Source organism: Lonchura striata, chromosome 1, assembly GCF_046129695.1.
Source record: "Lonchura striata isolate bLonStr1 chromosome 1, bLonStr1.mat, whole genome shotgun sequence".
Lineage (NCBI taxonomy): Eukaryota > Metazoa > Chordata > Aves > Passeriformes > Estrildidae > Lonchura > Lonchura striata.
In genome coordinates, this window is record NC_134603.1 from 22272816 (window position 1) to 22291729 (window position 18914).

Consider the following 18914-nt stretch of genomic DNA (forward strand, 5'->3'; position numbering starts at 1 on the left):
CATACAGGGCACTTGAAAGGAAGGGATTACTATAGTGCTCAACCACTACAGCACAGAAGTTTAGAGAGTTATTATCTACATGATTATTATTACATCAAACACTTACAATTTGACAGAATATAAAAGTCCAGCAATTAAATAATTTAAAAATATTTTATCGACAACTATTTGGAACATTACTTAAAATGTATCAAAAAAGCCTGTCAATGTAAAATTACCTCAACTGTTGTTCCTTCTTGCTCCCAGCATATAACTTCTTTGGATTTTACTTTCTGAGGGCTGTAATAACTACTTTCAGCTTGCATTTCAGTGAGCTGCAGAACAACAGGATAAACACCTTATAAAATCAGAATTAGTATTAAACGACAGTATGATTATTAATAGACAGACTGATAAAAACAAAATAAACTATGGGCAAAAATACATCAACTGTCAGGAAACAGGTGCAACTAAACAGCTGTAGCACATTATCCATACCATAATGGCTCATGTTCAACTTCCGTTTGAAATACGCTATAACAGAACATTTAAAATCCACTATAGTATTTTCAGCTTGCTTATCTAAGAAGAAACTGTGTGAAAAGATGAAACAGATACATAATTGCATTATTAATATCAAATAAGCTTATAAACTGTAGTAAAAATCCATTAATACTTTATTTATTCTTCTAAAAAATAATTAAATATCATTATAATATTACAGACATATTTTGATTACAACCATACACGTTTTTGTTTCATGTCATGGCAATCAAGAACAACATGCATTTATATTTCTTGAATGATTTTGATGTAAAAATTCAAAATGGGAGAACATGCACAGAGTAAAAAGCATATAACCTACAGCTAAGAAAAACAAGGGAAGAGGCACACTATATTGAATATATTACATTTGGCATGAAAAAAACAAGTTAGTTTATGCAAAACAGCTAAAATACTTCAAATTCTGATTTTTATAAAAGACTATCTACACACTCTTTGTTTTCAAGACTGGATACACATGGATGCTGTTTCAATTTAAAATTTAAAATCCAAATGTCCAAGAAAATTGGATGAAAAAAGTCACTGCTCACCCTCCACCTGTGTGCAATTATTGCAGAGGAAAAGCAATTAATTGATTAAAAGAACTCAGAAATTACAAGACTAGTTTTCACCATTATTAGAAAATGGTACATTTAATTTGGCATGATTTTTAGCTGGAATGATATCAACTATTCAAAATGTTAATGCAGAAACTTGACCTTATTTTTTAACCAAAATATGAACCACAAATTAATTCCATATACTGTTTGCATGCAAGCAGAACAATGAATTCTGCTTTCCTCCTGTCACCATATTAGCATCATACATCACATTTAAAATTTCTAGAGTGCAAAATGTTACATTTTGAGTAGTTTTTAATAATTTCCTAATATAAAATGCATGAACTCGCAAATGAAGCATTAGGAAAACCCTCTCTAGCAGAACCCATGTTCAAAAAAGAAGTTAGTATTATTTTTAATGAGTTTTCTTGCATGAGGAACAAGAGCACAGAATTATTACTGCATGACATTGTGAAAAGAAGATGCTGAGCCATGATAAATGAGATATTTGAACTTTGGTGGCTTGTTCATGTTTCAAATTTCAAGTGGTGTCCCAGGGATATAATTAATGGAGGGTAAAAAATGTTACTATTTAATTTTAGCCTCTTTTAATGAGAGCTGAAGCAGATTGACACAAAAGAACATGACTGAACGCTTTAATTCTGTTGATATCTTCAAATTTTTCAGGACGGTAAAGGCTTAAAACATCAACATCCCCACAGAATATCTACAGCTTCCAAAGTCACTTGTCTCACCCTTTCTGGCAGTTGCTGAGCAGCTAAATGCTCTTCTACACCACCAAATAAAAATAGCTAAATTAGGCATAAAGCCCCATAAAACATTCTTGTGCACAGATGTCAATCCAAACAGGCAAGAAAGGAACAGGGAGCTCCTGATGGTACTGAGTATAATCAGGCACATAATTTTTGTACGAGAGTTACAAAAGTCTTGCAGTTAATCTGAAAGGCTCAAATTCATAAAAATCACCCTAAATTACTCTGTGGCAAAGTTCTGACCTGGATTTAATACACGCTTAGTTGTAAACCAAGAGCCACTTGGCCTAGTTATGCACATAGAATTGCTTGCAAATAGCTTGACACGTTACAGGTATTCTGCTAATTCAATACCTTAATTTTTAATTTCTATCAGTACATCACAATATCTTAGTCAGAATTTCCATATTCCCTTCTGCAAGCTTACAAAATATTAGAGAGAAGGCCAGCAACAATTTTCATCTTTGCTTAAAGCTAATACTTAAATTAAATCTTTCTCTACATACCCTGCTTATAGCTCAGCCTATATATACTCTTTATCTTTTTTTCCTCCAATACAATTTCAATGTATGGAAAATTAATTCAAAATTATCAAGTTAAATTGGTATTTTCACATACAATAGTCAAAAAAATAGTCTCTGAAAATTCCTCCAATCCTAGTTCCAAATTAGAGGAGCTTTTATAAAGAAAAATGTAGTTGTTTAAACATTAGATGGATAGAATACTGCAGCGAAAGTTCACATAAAGCTTTCAGGCTTTTTTTCCCATCAAAAAATATTAATCTAAGTAAATTAAGTGGTTTCCTTTAAACATTATAAAGTTCACACTCAAATTCTAGCTCAAATAACAAAAACTACTCACATTGCCATTATCAGTCCAGTATGATGGAAGAGGAATTTTCAGCATTCACATTTCTTGTTATTCTTTAACAATACCTCACAATACCAACAGTATTTGTCTTGAATCATACATTACTTTAATGCTCAGAAAATCGCTATGCACTTCCTCATAAGTCAAATGAATCCTTTATGACACAGAGAAATATTTACCTTAAAAGTCACTGTTGCCTTTGTACAGTAAAACCCAACTGAAATAATAGGATCCTTGAGGGACTGAGACTTCTGCTGTTCTGCTGTTCCATCGCCAATTCCACCAGAATCATTCTCTTCATCATCATAACTCACAATAGCAGGAACAAAAGACCAAGCCCAAGAAACCCATCCTTGTTGCTGGTCATCATCTTGATGGAAATAAGGATCTTGACTAATGTACTGTGTAGGATATTGCATTACTGAGCTTGCTTCATCTTCTGTGCCTTTTAAAACAAAAACCAAGTTAAATTTCATATAAACCATACTTAAAACTTTATTTATTAAACTCAAATTTATGGTATGTGAAATTTATTTTGTACTGTATTCCACACAGCATTCACTGATACTTATAATCATAGGAAATCAGTACAAATGTTAAATTACTAAATATGAGTTTCCAAGCATTTCTTTAATTCATTAACATTTTCCTCCAAAAAATATTAAGGGTCTTTGCCATAGTTTTAGTATCATACATCTGCAGTGAGACCAGAACTTGTCATCTATACCACAAGTTTTCAAGACTACTTCCATTAAAGACTTTCAAAAGCTGTAAAATTAAATCTGACTAAATAATGATATTATGATCTCATAGTTTCCAATTTTAAAATTAAATTTAGAAGTAGTTCAGTTACAACAGTCTAATGCAAAAAAGTGTAAATGCAGGACAGATCCAAGACTTTCTTTGTTTAAAACTAAGCTTTTCAAATATTCAAAGATACAAGTTAATCTATGCTCAAAAAAGCTGGTAACCATCTGTGAGTCAAAAGTCAAAATGTTGGTCATCTGTGGAAACCAATAGAGATAGCATGCAGAGCAAACCAAGGACTTCCCCAAAGATTCAAGTCTAAGACTCATGATCTAAAAAGGTAGGTAATGTACTGCATGTACAAAGAGCAAAATAGATTTTATCTGGTTTCATCACCACTATTACGGGTTCACGAGGGCTATTAAATACTTCAGAATTACTATAGGTGGTACAGGATGTAGTACTGTTCCTGAAGGTGAATGTTATATTTAATGAATCATTTAACTGAGAACAGAAATAGGCATACTTCAATTCTATTCACATATTTTGAAACTCAGAGATAGCATTTTTGGAAGTTGTAGACCTTTTACTCTTGAGTCTTATTAGTCTTTAGCCTTTTACTCTATACAACAGAAAAAAGAGGAATAAAAAACACTCCTGATAATTCTCTGCACAAGCTTAAAGAGGCAAGAGCACCTCCTCCCACAAAGTCAGTGCAAGCTCCCTGTCTGCTCTCTTCACACAAGTCTCAAGGATCAGATTTAAATCCAGAAGCACATCTTGACACACAGCAAATACAGAAAAGGTACACAAAATCTTGGAAAAAGCCAAGAGGAAGAACTGCCAGCTGTAGAAGGAAAGAAACTGATACTGAGCATGACCCAAGTAGTTTAGCATAGACTGCTATTGGCAAGCACAAAAGAAATGGTGGAAAGCCTGGCAAAAACCGAAAAAGAGGTGGAGCTGTAGCACCTGGGTCATACATAACATTTGGTCTACCAGGCCATAAATTTCAGCCATCATTTAGCATATCCCTTTTTGAAGTACACAGAGGCAACAGTAAAATATGCCAAGTTATAGTCTGGATTATCATATTTTTTAATTTTTGGAAAACATTAAAATAAACACCACTTTACCCTAGCTGCTCTATCTATACACTGTGAGACAGGAAATTTCAATAGGAAAATATATCTATTTCCTACCACTAAATTAAAACTGCTACAGCCACTATATAATCACAGAACTTCAGAAAAAAATTAGTATCAGCCTGATAAACAACACACAACATCCTCTAAACACTACAAACTTAAATACAATGTAAATTCATTTTTAACAATGAATATTAGAAGGGGAGTATGTTACTTAGGAAACACAAAGTCTTTGCTTTGAAGTAACTACAATAACCACTTAATCACCTATAAATGTACTGGATAGTGAAACAGAGTCAAAACCTCAGTTTTACATACATTAAAGGACAAAATGTTACCCTGCATCAGGTTTCTAAAGCCATTTTTTTCTAGCCATTCACAGTGAGTTCACACTAGAACAGTCTTGCTCCATAATGCAGGGTAGTAATTCCAGTTAAGAAATACATTTTATATATATTACAAGATGGCAGTGTGACTGCATCTCACTGTTTGCATGCTCAAATCAAGTCTGACCTTCAGAAATTTCTTTTCTTCTAAAGGATTTGAGATATTTATCTGTAATAGGAGTCTGGAAACTGGTATCTCGCAACAAAAATCTCGAATTAACCCAGCAGGAAATTACTCTATTGATATTTATTTATTTAATATTTATTTTATTTATCTGTCTCTATACATTTTCAGCCAGGTAGGGGTGATCCAACCTATCCTGCGGCTACATGAACACAAGTGCTGCCACTAGAGGAAGAAGGAAGGAATGCATCCCTGCTGGCAATAGCATCAATTTTCATTTCATTGAATCAGCCATGAAACTGTATGAGTGAAACTTAGTACACACTTCAAACACAGAGATGTAGATGTTCATTCTTGTGTCACTAAATAATGTATACATTGAAATGCATTTTCTTATTCACAATTTGTCTGCTATAAACCAAATAAGCTATTACAAACTCACAACTAAGACTCTGAAAACAAGCATAAATGGCATGACCATTTTAGCCTGTGTGGGCCAAAATATTTGGCAGTAAAGATATAAATGGGCTTCTAAAACTGCCTCTACATCTCTACCTTAGCCATCCAGCAATTGCCATCTGTCTGGTGTTCTGAAGGAGCTAGTTCAGTCAAATACATATGACCATATAATTTGGAAAAAAAATTTTCCACTGCTGTCATTTACCCATCATATATCTATTTCTCTGAAACCAGAGAAGGCAGAAAAGACTGCAACACAGAATTTAAAAAAAAATTAGCCTCTTAATGCAAATTAAAATGGTATATTTCCTCAACAGAACAAAATTAATTTAATAGTTTATGCACAGCTTTAAACTGCTGTAGTATTACATTTAAGCCCAGCTGAAGAGAGCTATGTCACCTTCAAATTAAATTCCAAGAATTTTCTAGGTGAGGTAAATTTCTCTTCCCATTCCCCCAGATCCAAATACAATCTTGCAAAGATAACTAAAACTTCTGTCTTGAGGAGATTAAAATTAAAATACAAATCTCTAAATAAATTCACAGAATAAGCTGAGTTGGAAGGAACCCACAAGGATCATCGAGTCCAACTCCAGGCCCTGCACAGAATCACCCCACATGCCTGAGAAGCAGCAGATGGGAAGCAATCATACAAGATAAAGAAAACTCACCCCTCATCAGTGCAATGCTCCTGAAAAAATCCTGTTGCACTAAGCTACCGCAAAAGATCATATAGAAGAAGGAATACATGTTATATGAAAATAAAAAGCAGTTGAGAACAGACAAGGTAAAAGGACAGAACTATGGGAAATGGTGCAAAATAATACTTCCTTGCTTAGAACAGGTTCTGATATATCTATTCTCATTTGAGCATCTTCAAAGAAATTACAAAGCACACTTTGGCTTTTCTCTTATTTAGCTTAAATGTGGCTGTGCCCAGTTTCAAACTTGCTTATGGAACGGTGCCTTGCTGCATGATATATTGACAGATAAATCCAAAGTCACAACTATGGTGCCACAACTTCCAAAATGGTCTTCTTAGATCATATTTAACCTCAATTTAATTAAGACCATCAGAATTCCTTATAGAACATTAAACATGTTCAAGCACTGCATCCTTACCCAGCACAATGCCTCTAGCAAACTGCAGACTGACAAGATACTTGGCAAGAACTAGACTTGGACGTTTACATTTGCAAAAAGCAAAAAAAATAATGCTTTTAACATTTCTGCTTACAAGGGAAAAGTTGTACTTACCCGTGATATTTCCCAACGTATCTTTAGTGTGACAAATCAAATCTTCACTTTCCCCATCTTTGAAGTTGCCTATTTCTCCATAATACAGAGCAATCCCAAGCTGCATTATACGTATAAACATCGGAAGCTGCTGATCAGAGATTGAAAGTTTCAAACTTTCAACTAATGTGTGAATCTATAACATGAAAAGAGAACAAAAACAAATAATAACAAAGATCTGTCATCAATAAAGCTTAGTTTTAAACCACACAACTCTGTATTTATTTGGTATGGGCATTATATTACCAAAAATGAGATTTGCAATACAACAGAAAGCAGAGGGCTGCAAACAAAGCCTACCAAAAACATTCACTTGGGTTGTCACACAAGAGATCTTCAGCTGGAAAATGAAGTGTAACATGTTTTTACATATACAGAAACGTTTATGTAATTTTTTAAAGTTACTGCTGAAGAACTTTCTCAAATCTAAGTGATGTAAGAGCATCTAATTAAGCTTTTATTTTCATTATAGAGTTCTTTAAAATTTCTGCATGCTCTAGATAACCTAGCTATGTAGATAGTGTATCTAGATAAACTCTAGATATATTGGTTATAAAATACAAGGTCCTTCATTTTGATTCCTTCCCTCTCCAAACATTGTTCCAAGTGTCCAAGAATGGGGGGAAGAATTAATTCCAACTGCAGTGCAGGAAACTGGCTCGTCTGAATATTCCGTTTCAAACATGCAGTTAAGGCACTTTTCACTAAATGAAAGAAAGCTTTGCAAAGAATAAAATTGTTGGCATGAAAACTTTTTCTTCTTTAAAAATTTTAGCTGTAAAACAGGTAAATACTTAAAAATATTTTGAGTATGTGATCATTCTATGTCAAAGTCAAACAAGATAAGAAAGGTACCTTTCATTAAGTAAGAGCTGCATAAAATAAAATTATTTTCCAAAACTACTGTCTAACATTATACGTATTTTGAACTCCAGGTCAAATTTCTAAATGCTGCAGGTGAAAATAATGGAAATTAAACGTAATTATGTATCAGTGTTGGCCTTAATGTAATCCAATTCAAAAACCATGAAAAATTACTTTGCAAACAGTATAGCACATCCATGGGTAAATAATATTATAGTGGTAAAATCAGTATTTGTATAAATACATGCTAATACCTTCTTATGTGCAAATTAATGAAGTCTTAGCCCGAGTCATAGAGAATGAGTAGTAACATTCTATCAGCTGTTTACACAGACAAGATGAAATATGTCAGTTGTCAGAATTATGCTATTTTTAGTTCTCTGAAAGAAAAAAGCATGTAAACTCCTAAGATATATTTTGGAAATTAAAAATTAATCCTTGCACACTAATTTTCCAAGGCCAGTTGATTTAAAGTTCTTAAGAGCAAACCTTTTCTGTGCAGAAGAACAGGATGGATAAGGAGTAAACCTCTTAAGACGTGTAAGGGAAAAAAATAAAAGGATTGTTTTGCCAGAAGCCTCTTCAAAGACACACAAAGAGCATATATCCTAGTGGAAGACAGGAACAGTAAGCAGCATTGTAGGCAATGAATATAATTCCACTGTCAGTCGAATTCAGCTGCCCCTCAGAAGATTGACTCATCTCCCTAAAACTGGAGGAAAACTATAATCTTCGTGTCAAGTTAGCTTCCAATACAGTGTCAACACAGTGAGTGGATTTCAATTACTGAGAGGTCAGACAAATGTCAGTGCTGCTACAAAGAGGTGGAGGCAGGACTCACATCCTCAGTCCATTGCAGCTCATCTGCCTCATGGTTGCCTCATCCCATTATTAAATTTACAAGAACAGCAACAAAAAGCTCACAACTCTAATCATTTTACGTGTGTTTTGTCACCTCCACCAAAATACATTATTTTCATTCTAAAACTAAAAGTAGGAGCTGAGCGTTCCCAATTCAAAAGCATACAAAAACATATCCAAGCACTTAATAACAGTCCTCCTTTGAGAAGTTTTAACTCCATTAAAATTCCCTAAGATTAGTTTAGCCAAAACTTAGCAATGAACATAGTAACTGAAATTACGAAGGTTATTAAAAGTATTCTAGCCCTTACAAAGAAACCAAAATGTCACATGCCCTGGAAACCTCCTCTCAAGACTTAAAATCAGGCATGCTTTAGTAAGTTAATGACACATAGTATTAAAGTTCACATTAGCAAGAACCTCACAGATTTGGAAAGATAGAGCACTGCTGGCTTTTGTCCTGAGCTGGAAAACTACTGTCCTTCAGTAACCAACCCTTCAGGGTGCTGAAGCTGCAGCAATATCATTTGCAGCAGAGGCTTTTAAAAAGTTTTTAGCACCCTCAAATTAAATTTAATTCCATTAATGAAGTTGTTACATTTATCAATAACAGTTCTTTTTGCTTCAGCTCTATGAAAAAACAGCAATTTCCAATCATTGGCTAAATATTTTAAGCAGTCTCTAAAAAACTGCATCCTGATAACCCACAGAGAATAAAACAATAACAAGCCCCTGATCACTAAGAGCTGAGTTTGGCTTGCTAATCCATCTCATGTGGTTCACTGTAGTGTCAACCCACTGATGTTTCTTGTTATTCATAAGAGTTGGAGCTACACTTGAAACAATAACTTAAGGCAAAAAAAATCCTTTCCATCTTATTACAAACACTCAAAAGTATACCATTGCAGATTTTTTTAACAGCACACTTATCTGCACACTTGCTTTTCCCCTTTACAATAATGGTGTTGATTTTTTAAACTCCAGGAAAAAATGAAAATATTAGAGAGTATAACCTCCTTACTTAGGTACATAAACTAACTGCATCATTTGAACAAAACACAAATTAAAAATCCTTAAACAAAACACAACTTTATAAGCTTCTCATTTTACTTAAAATTTTAAAGGATATTTTGAAAAACCTCAAAACTTCACAAGTGAGTAGCAAAAATAATTTTTCTGGATACCTACTTTAATAACTGATGGCATTTTGGAGTTGAGGTTATCATAAGTAAAATGCAGACGAGTCCTGAAGGAACACTTGTACAGCAGAGGTTCCTGGTAAAATTCAATTTTACCACTAGCGTTTCTCTTATCAAGACATACTGTGCAGTCAGAAAAGTTGATCATCTTCCTCAGGACCAGATCAGTGGCTTTTAAAAGAAATGTGTAGGTTAAAATAATATATTACATACAAGAAATAAGTTGTGCATACAAGTTCTTAACTAGAAGAAAGCAATATATGACAGTTTTTTACACATTATTTAAATCAAAGTACTTGCTCATGTGACTGAAGAGGATCATTTCCTGTGTCAGGCTTTTTATGCTGAATGCATAGGAAGTGATGACAAATTAGTTACACCCAATAAAAATTTTCACCCTCTCTGCTGTAACTTGGCTCTTTCTATAAAAGAGTACTGTTTCATGTGGAAGAATACTATTACTATCATTCTCATTATTCTCACATAAATAGTTTTGCATATTATCACCCAAAGTTTTCTTTTGAATCTTCCAAAAGAAACAAGAGCTTTTATAGGGATCTTAACATGAAATATATTTTGTGATTTTGTTGTGTTAGTTTGTAATTATTTTAGCCAGAACAAAAAAATAGGTTCAGGAAAACATTAATTGAATTCCACACTCCACCTGAAATCTTCTGTGTGATCTTAGCACAGTTACTGTGCCCCAGTTCCATCTCTAGCCAATGTCAGTAAAACACCTAGACTTACAGGTGAGTGCTGGCAATTCAAGGACTGAAATATTCAAACACGGAAGACCAAGATAAAGAATCAGAAGCTGGGGGCTTTTTTCCCCTGAAAATGTGAAGTGAAATGCAACTGGTATGATGTGATCACTACTGTGAGCACATTTTACTGCCTCTCTTGCCAGCCTGTTCAGGGTTATAAGATCATCACAAACAAGTGCAATGGAATGCCTTAATGTGCTACTGCTCACTTACAGAACTTGCCTAAGCACTCACTGCCAGCAGCAAGCACTAATTCAAACACCATCACAGGATGGCAAGCATGAGCAGAGGATATCTGTGATCACACAAGATTGTAGTATAAATCAGTCTATATTATTACAGTTGGCTCATCAAAATTAAGGTAAGGACAAGAGAAAAAACTGATTGGAAATCAAAACAGACATAAATTGCCCTACTTCTGATAAAAAAAAGCCCTTTTTATGAGATTTAATAATTTCTGTATGAATTTAAGAGTGCCCCCACATTGATACATAAAACCAAAAAATATATACTCACCAGAGATGTCCATAAATGCTCGATCCCAAAACTCATCCACTGTATAGCATTCTGCAGAAGTGATATTGACTGAGAGAACAATATCATCCTCCACATACTTTAAGATGAGATTGTTGATCACAATGTTGACATTATTTACAACACGCCTAATCAAACTCTGAACATAACCTATAAATTAAAACAAATTATTGGCAATAGGGAAGACATGATCAACTCATTTATTTAGTAAAAAAATTAATTATTTCAATATATTTATTATTCTCAACTTGAAGTCTTTTAAAAAATTTAAATTAATAAAAAACTATATACAATTTTTACCCAAAAATTAACGTGACTTAAAACTCTTTGACATTCTGTGTAGTTGTTAAGTCAATCAGCATCCTAGAAATGCAAGATACCATTAAAAAAAGTTGTTAAAAACTATGACTACAATAGAGCATATGAAACTAATTAATTTTAAAACTAATTAAGAAAACAAAATGTTATGGATTACTGTAGACAAAGAATTTTAACAATTACTTTTTTATTTCAGACATATTCGGAAATAGGCTTCGAAAAGTGAACACCAGCTGCTAAGTTACTTTTCCAGTGTGCATATATTATGCCTAGGTGCTCCCTCATTTTTTTAATAAGTTAACTAAGCATTAACACACCTGGTACTTTCTCATTCTAAAACCTAATATATCCACATCTTGTTCAGTAAGATCCCTGTGAGGTGTATCAAAACCAATTTCTGTCAACAGCCCAAATAGTAAGCACCTGCACTGAAGCCTGTGGGAAACAAATCCATTTACAAGTTTTTTACCATTTACATGTTTTTAGATGTAATGTTATTGGAAAAATCATCTCACCTGGGAATTCACAGTATGTGGCAAACATTCATATTTTTAACAATATCGTAAAGAAATCCATATTTGTGTCTTTCATGTATACTGAACCTGTGGACCCAACTCACTTGTGCTAGAAAAAAGCTTTAAAAGCCCTACAATTTCTCTGTTTTCTAATTTATCACATTACACACACCTAAAAATATGTTTAATACACGCTATTGAGTTCTAGTTTGGTAACTGTGCTGAAAAAAGCTATCTAATGATAGAGGCTTAAACCCACAGGCTTCAAGTGCAGTTTTCTGAAGCCTGCATTACTCCTTTATGTCAATAACTTTAATTCAAATTAACAATTAAAATGAACATCAAAACATTGTCAGATAACTAGGAAAATACTTAAGTTGCTACTTGCATTCTACTCTGCTTTTTCTAGGTATTGATCTTTTTCACATTCATACATAACTTTCCACTTTAGAGTATGTGGAAAGTTTTACCATTACATAAGTGATTTTCTTGAGCTTTGCAACTAAAAATTTGCCCAGCTGACATAGCACATTTATACTTTTTTCAGGATTCAAAGTCCTCAATGACCAGAAAGAGGGAATCCAGAAATACAGTCAAATTCAATGTTTTCAGAGCTTAGTACTGTCAGATTTCTAACATGATCTGAATTGTCTTTTTCTGTATATCAATCTAAAACTACTGAAAAATATGTGGAATAACTTGTTTTTAAGGATTTTCTGATGCCTTCAAATGGCAACATTTTTAGTTTATATGAACTCGGAAAACCAGATGTATTATTTTAATAATTAAGGGGCATAAGAGACCCATATTCACCACTAGAGTGATGTAAACCAGCCTGTACATAAATAGAAGGCAGCATAAAGCATTTAGCTCCTTTTCCTAATTTCAGTATAAAAATATTTTTGCAGACTATTTAACTAGCAACTATAAAATTATAGCCAGTTATTTAATTATTATTTCAAAGCAAGCTACTAATTTCATTGAAGAAAGTCAAGCTGTCTCCCCACAGGTCCAAAGCTTTTTCAGTATTTTGCTTTCAAGGTCTTTCAGGAAAAGAGCAACTGATCATGACTCAAGTAGTTTAGCATAGACTGCTGTTGGCAAGCACAAAAGAAATGGTGGAAGGCCTGGCAAAAACTGAAAAAAAAGGCAGAGCTGTAGAACCTGGGTCATACCATTTTCATCTGTATGTCTTTTTGGCTGAGTGCATAAAGAGAGGAAGCAGAGTTCTATCTTCCAAATAAAACAGGTAATGGATTTGCTAAAAACTGTCTATGAAGATATTTCCAAGCTAATGGTACAGTATATTGTTGGAAGTATCATACAGAAATCAGCTTCCTGATTAAGTTTATCTTCAAATATACTAAAAGGAGATCTTCACATGTGAGGAACAGTTTTTTTAAGAAACTGTAATTCCTGCAATTCAAAACAAAATAATAAGAACATCATCAAGTTCATATATAATAAAGGGTTTGGTTTTTGTTCCTGTTTGTTTTTTTTGTTTTTTTAAGAAGGGTATTGTTTTAAATACAAGTGGGAAAAAGGAGGTATGCTCCTATGAGTTCTAAGAATAACACTAAGAGCAACTTTGCAATTGAAATATAGATTTTCTAAGGTACGTGAATAAAACCATCAGAAAATCTGAAGAGCTAAATTCTTTCCTGAAGTGCAACATAAAGTCCACAAGTATGCTTTTTTCAAATTGTCCAGAACCCAAGAAGCTGCACTGTGCATTAAATGCTACAAATGCACTTAATCAAATTAAGCAAACTTAATCAAATCCAACACTCCAAAAATTTTGTATCTCTGTAGTCATGGAATCAATATTATCAGACTAGATACATCTAAATTTAAGTTTAAGTCTGTTGTTGCCAAACCTACATTTTTAGCTAAACTTTGCCTCTGGAGATTAATCTCCAAGGATACTAAAACAAAAAGACAAATAAATCTTAAAAAAAACATTCAGCACAAATATGATACATGCATCTTCCAAGAACTTAAAAAGAAAAGAACAAAACTAACCAGATGACTCCACATCCTCTTAAAATTCAGGATGTGCAAATTACATATTAGGACATTTTAGCACATAAGATCTCTATACTAAACATTGCTATTTAGCCACTCAAAACCAAAACCAAAGCCACCTGTATTTACAATTTTTAATTTTGTTGTTCTAATTTACAACAATTAATAAAACTGTATTGATACAATTTCACTATATCGAGATAACTTAAAAAAATCCAGCAAATGTCACTGAAGGAAATAGATTCGTACAATTTTTGAGTCTTTGACTTTTGTTGTTTGCAGATGGGACCCAAAGAACCGAATCCCAGGGAGCTGCCACAGCTGAAGCGCTGTCCATGGTAGGAAAGGGTTTCCCCCAATTCCAAGCTGGAATTGGAGTTTACTGGATCACTACACTCTAAGAGAACCTCCACGCCTGGCTCAAGTAAACATTTCAAAGCAAGATGATACCATGCAGCACATTATATTACACCCACTAAATGTCAATGTTGTCTTTTGATTCAAGTCAAGTATAAAGTTTCTGTTAACAAAAGACAGCAAGAAAGCCTCACACAAAACTATTGTATTTTTAACCTACCTAAAATTACATGACCCAAAACAATAAACTGTAATTCATTCCACTACTCTCCAATTTTCCTTTTCTGCATGAAACACCTCATATCCAAACTCAGAGGCAATAGTAATCAGATACATAGTTACTTAGGCATTTTTATATCATACAATTTCTCCAAGTTCAGCATCCAAATTCCACATTCACACTGAACTTTCATATCCAGGAAAAAAATGAGTGAAAATCAGCGGTAGATACAGAGCTCAATAAAAAGCATTAATAAAACATGAGAGAGTTTGAGGTTTTCAACCTGAGAAACAGAAGTCTCCAGAAAAACCTTAAAGCAGCCTTCCATTACCTGAAGGGAGTCTACAAGAAAGCTGGAGAGGGACTTTTCACAAGGGCATGTATAGACAGGACAAGGGATAATTGTTTAAAAAACAAAGAGGGCAGGTTTAGATTAGATAATAAAAAAAAAAAAATTATTGATTTTGAGGCACTGGAACAGGCTGCCCAGAAAAGTTTTGTTCAAAGTCAGACTGGATGGGCCTCTGAGCAACATGGTTGAGTGAAAGGTGCCCCATCCCAAAGCTGGGGGCTGGAACCAGATGATTTTTAAGGTCTGCTCCAATCCAAGTCATTCTATAATTCTATCATGCTACCTTGAACTATAAAGAAGTTATGTGAATTTAAGAATTTGATTAAACTGAAAGAAAGGTTACCAGCATTACACTACATTTTATTGTGATTTGGTTCTATTTTCTAACATACAAGTATTTCAATAACCTTTGCAATTTGTAAGTAGACAAAAACATAATAATCTAACTTAAACACTGTGGCCACATCTAAATAAACTTCTGTATCTGAGCTACAGAAAAATACCTAACCAGTTTCTGAAATTATGGATTACCTGGAGGTAAATCAGGGTCAGGAGAAGCAGACTGCTGAACTCGTCGTGATTTTACTGCTGATTTCAAGCTTTCTGTGGTACTGCGGTTTGTTGAACTGGAACCACAACTTTCATGGTCTTCCTGCTAAAGGAAAAGAAAGCAATGAAGTCAACCAAATAGAAAGAAAATAAATGTTGGGAGAACTTGGTAAAGGTTCTGAATTTCTGTCAGTGTTTTTCCATCAGTTCAATCCCGTACTACAGAAGTTGACACAAAAGTAGCTGGACAACATCAAATTAATACTTTCACTAACTTTAGTTTCAAAAAGAAATCTCTTATTTAAATATTTATTTGAACATATTTCTTCTAGCTCCATTTCGCTGAAACATTCCTTCAGAGACAGAGCCCTACAGATTACCAAAACAAGTATGAGAAACTACCTAATTGTGTGAGCTTATATGCCTACTCATGAAACCACTTCAAATGGTTCCAAGATGTCAGACTCACATCCTTCCTAATGCCACTAATTGAAACTGATTCATAAAGCAAAATATTTTTGCAGACTTCTATAAAAGTAAAACATGACCCCAGAAAAGATAAATGTCCTGAGGGCACCTGCTCCTCTTGAGCTTCTATATAATTCATTCAACATAAGGAATTCAGAAGCAGAAACACAGCTCATCATTCCAGAATGTGATATAAGCCTTTCAAGATGAGATTTGCAGACACATGAAAACCTTAATTAGCTGAATCTAGGATTTTAAATATACCAGTACTATTCCCATTACATTCCAGAATGACAGTTTAACTACAAGGCTCAAGTGTAAAAAAGCCAAGAGAAGTAATGCAAGTATTCCTGTAAATTTATTAAAAGTACAGGTTAAAGAGGATGAAAACACAGCTTTTGACCAAATTACTTAGATAGACATAGACTCTTGCAGAAAAAGTGAAAAATGCTTTCTGGGTCATGCCACTGATCATATCGCACAACTTGTTCACAAAAAGAAGCTTTGGGGAACAAATGTCAAGTAACATACTATGAATTATAATATTCTTAAGTCTCCTTAACACGAAAAGCAAGCAGCTTAAACTGTGCTGGGTTTTTGTACAGGACATATCATGTGTTTTTCCACGTGCTGCCTGGTATTTCTATTTCAGAGAATGACAAAAGGGAATCTTCACATTACTTGCTCTTTTATGTGGATTTTGCTTTTCTTTTAAAAAAATTAATACATGCAATGATACACTTCAAATGCAAGTCTACAACTTCAAAAGTAACTGAAGAAATTTTTTCCTTCCACTCTGTACTTAGAACAACAAAACAGGGAAATTCACTGATAAAATGAAAAGACAATTTCACTAAGGAAAAAACCAGAAGAGCATTATAATCTTTGTTGGGGGAAAAATAAGGTTAAGGTAGAAGCTTTAGCTCATTTGAGGCAATTGCATAAGACAGACATATTCATATATTAGAAGACTTGATGATAATTCATCCTTCTTTCAGAAGCTATCATAAAGGATTTGAGATTTTCCAGTTATGAATATAGCATTGAAAAGCAAGTTGTTGGATGCTCTTTATTTTATGGTTATTTGGCCATTTTAGTCATACAGGAAAGTCTCATTCCAGTGCATAAAAACCCTATAATGGGCACTGAGAATCAGCTTTGTTTTGAGGGCATTTGTTTGTTTTCTCACCCCTGACAAACTTCTGATACTTTTCACTGGGGAATGTAAGTCTCCTGAGGACTCTCCCTGAACTTAGAACTGTGGAGCAATTCCATTAGAAAACAACCTTTCTCTTTATGGCATACCTGACAGCAGTAAAGCAAGAGCTTCAAGCTTTCATGAAGCCCAGCATGATGGAAGCCTCTTCATCAACATGTATTCTGTAATCAGCAGAGCTCAACTCTCCTTCCTCTCCAGTTTACTGAAAAAACTTAGACTATGTCTAAAAGTTATTTCACAAATTTTAGATTGTGTGATCTTTCTTGGAAACTAGTTTACTTGTAGCATAGAAATATTTTTTCAGGTAAGACACTACATAACTTTATGTTTTGCACTTGCAGAAAAGGCCAAGCTCTATTACCACAGTTCCTTCTTACCCAAGCTCATCCATGGATTGCACAGAATGCTGTGCTGCAACTATTTAATGACTTGGTCTGATAGGATCACATTACACTTGAATTTTAATGTCAGCTACAAAATAAAGAGAAGTGGGGAGAAGGGAATGGGGAAGTTCTTTTCCTGAAGTATTAATTCTGTCAAGCCCGATTACATTCAAGTCTAACTTTTCTATCTACATATTGCTATAATTATGTTCAATACATGTTCTCAAAACTTCACAAAAGTTATGCAATATTTTTGAGTATTATGGGCAAAGATTAAGTAAGAGTGGTTTCAGGTTTTACCACTTTGAGACCGCTAGGAATAAACATTAGCACTTTGGCTTTTGAGGGGGGATTGGTTTTTTTAAAGGAAAGGAGTGGAGAACCCTTAATTTTAAAACCAAGTCTCAAATCTCAATCTATAAACACATTACATCCAATAAGCTTTTCATATTTCCTTGAGCTACAAGTCTGTTGTGATGGAAAAATGGCTGTAAATAATTTACAGTGAGCTGGATCTAAACACAAGCAAAAATGTGTTCCAAAATGGTGCCAAAACACAGAACAAATTTATCTCAGAAATATACCTGTGTGACTTACTCCATATGAAATAACACCTACGCTTAAGAATTCAACCTGACCTTTGAAAAAAGGGTGGGGCTTTTTTTAAATCTGGGATAACATGCATTCATTTCTTTCCAATACACAATTACACAATTATATTTTTGGTAGCTGCAGGGGTTGATTTTGAGTTTTTTGAACATGAACATATACACCATTTTCCACGACAGTTACTGATATTTCATAATCCAAATGCATTATTCAATTACTTGAAGACGATAAGAGTGGCCACGAACTTAAAAAAAACTACACTCCTAAGTACACTACATCCAGAAGGTTTCTGTATCTGCACACTTCTGCACAATGTTAACTTTAGGAGCACACTATTAATTTCTCAAACATGTGGTTGTCTCATAAGCCCAGAAGTAAAACATGTTCATTAAAGAGATGGAGAAAGTTCCAAGGAAACTGCCAAAACTAGCATAATTATGAAACTATTTAAAACTGGAACCAACTAGAGTCACACACTGTGTCTAGATCACAGTGATGTCATCAGAAACACCCAGCCAAAGAGCACTAAAATTACTGCGCTCCCATAAATCCACCTCACACCAGATGACAAACATTTAAAAGTTGAAGTTAAAATCGAAATGGGGTGGGAAGGGAGTTACATTCTAAAAGTGCTAATAACTATAGTTATGAAATGACATTTGATAAATATCCATTCATTTTATCATAAATGAATGTGATTCCAAACAATAGCCACAGCAGTGGAAAATTAAAAATACTCATGATATATCTAGAGAGATGATTTTTAAATAACACATTTACAAAAGTATCTTT

The 18914-nt window shown here is 33.9% G+C and overlaps 1 protein-coding gene across 4 annotated transcripts in view; it reads right to left on the reverse strand.

The window, feature by feature from the left end:
* Positions 1 to 18914, reverse strand: part of VPS13B (vacuolar protein sorting 13 homolog B) — a 434787-nt gene that overhangs the window by 367350 nt on the left and 48523 nt on the right. For 3 of the 4 annotated variants that reach the window (XM_021529420.2, XM_021529419.2, XM_021529424.2), the window contains exons 4-9: positions 15426 to 15549; positions 11090 to 11257; positions 9799 to 9980; positions 6847 to 7021; positions 2905 to 3170; positions 219 to 314 (exon numbers count right to left, since the gene is read on the reverse strand). In XM_021529420.2, coding sequence (XP_021385095.2) covers positions 219 to 314; positions 2905 to 3170; positions 6847 to 7021; positions 9799 to 9980; positions 11090 to 11257; positions 15426 to 15549 — 1011 coding nt within the window. The remainder of the gene's footprint in view (positions 1 to 218; positions 315 to 2904; positions 3171 to 6846; positions 7022 to 9798; positions 9981 to 11089; positions 11258 to 15425; positions 15550 to 18914) is intronic. The other variant, XM_021529422.2, reaches the window with a different exon arrangement.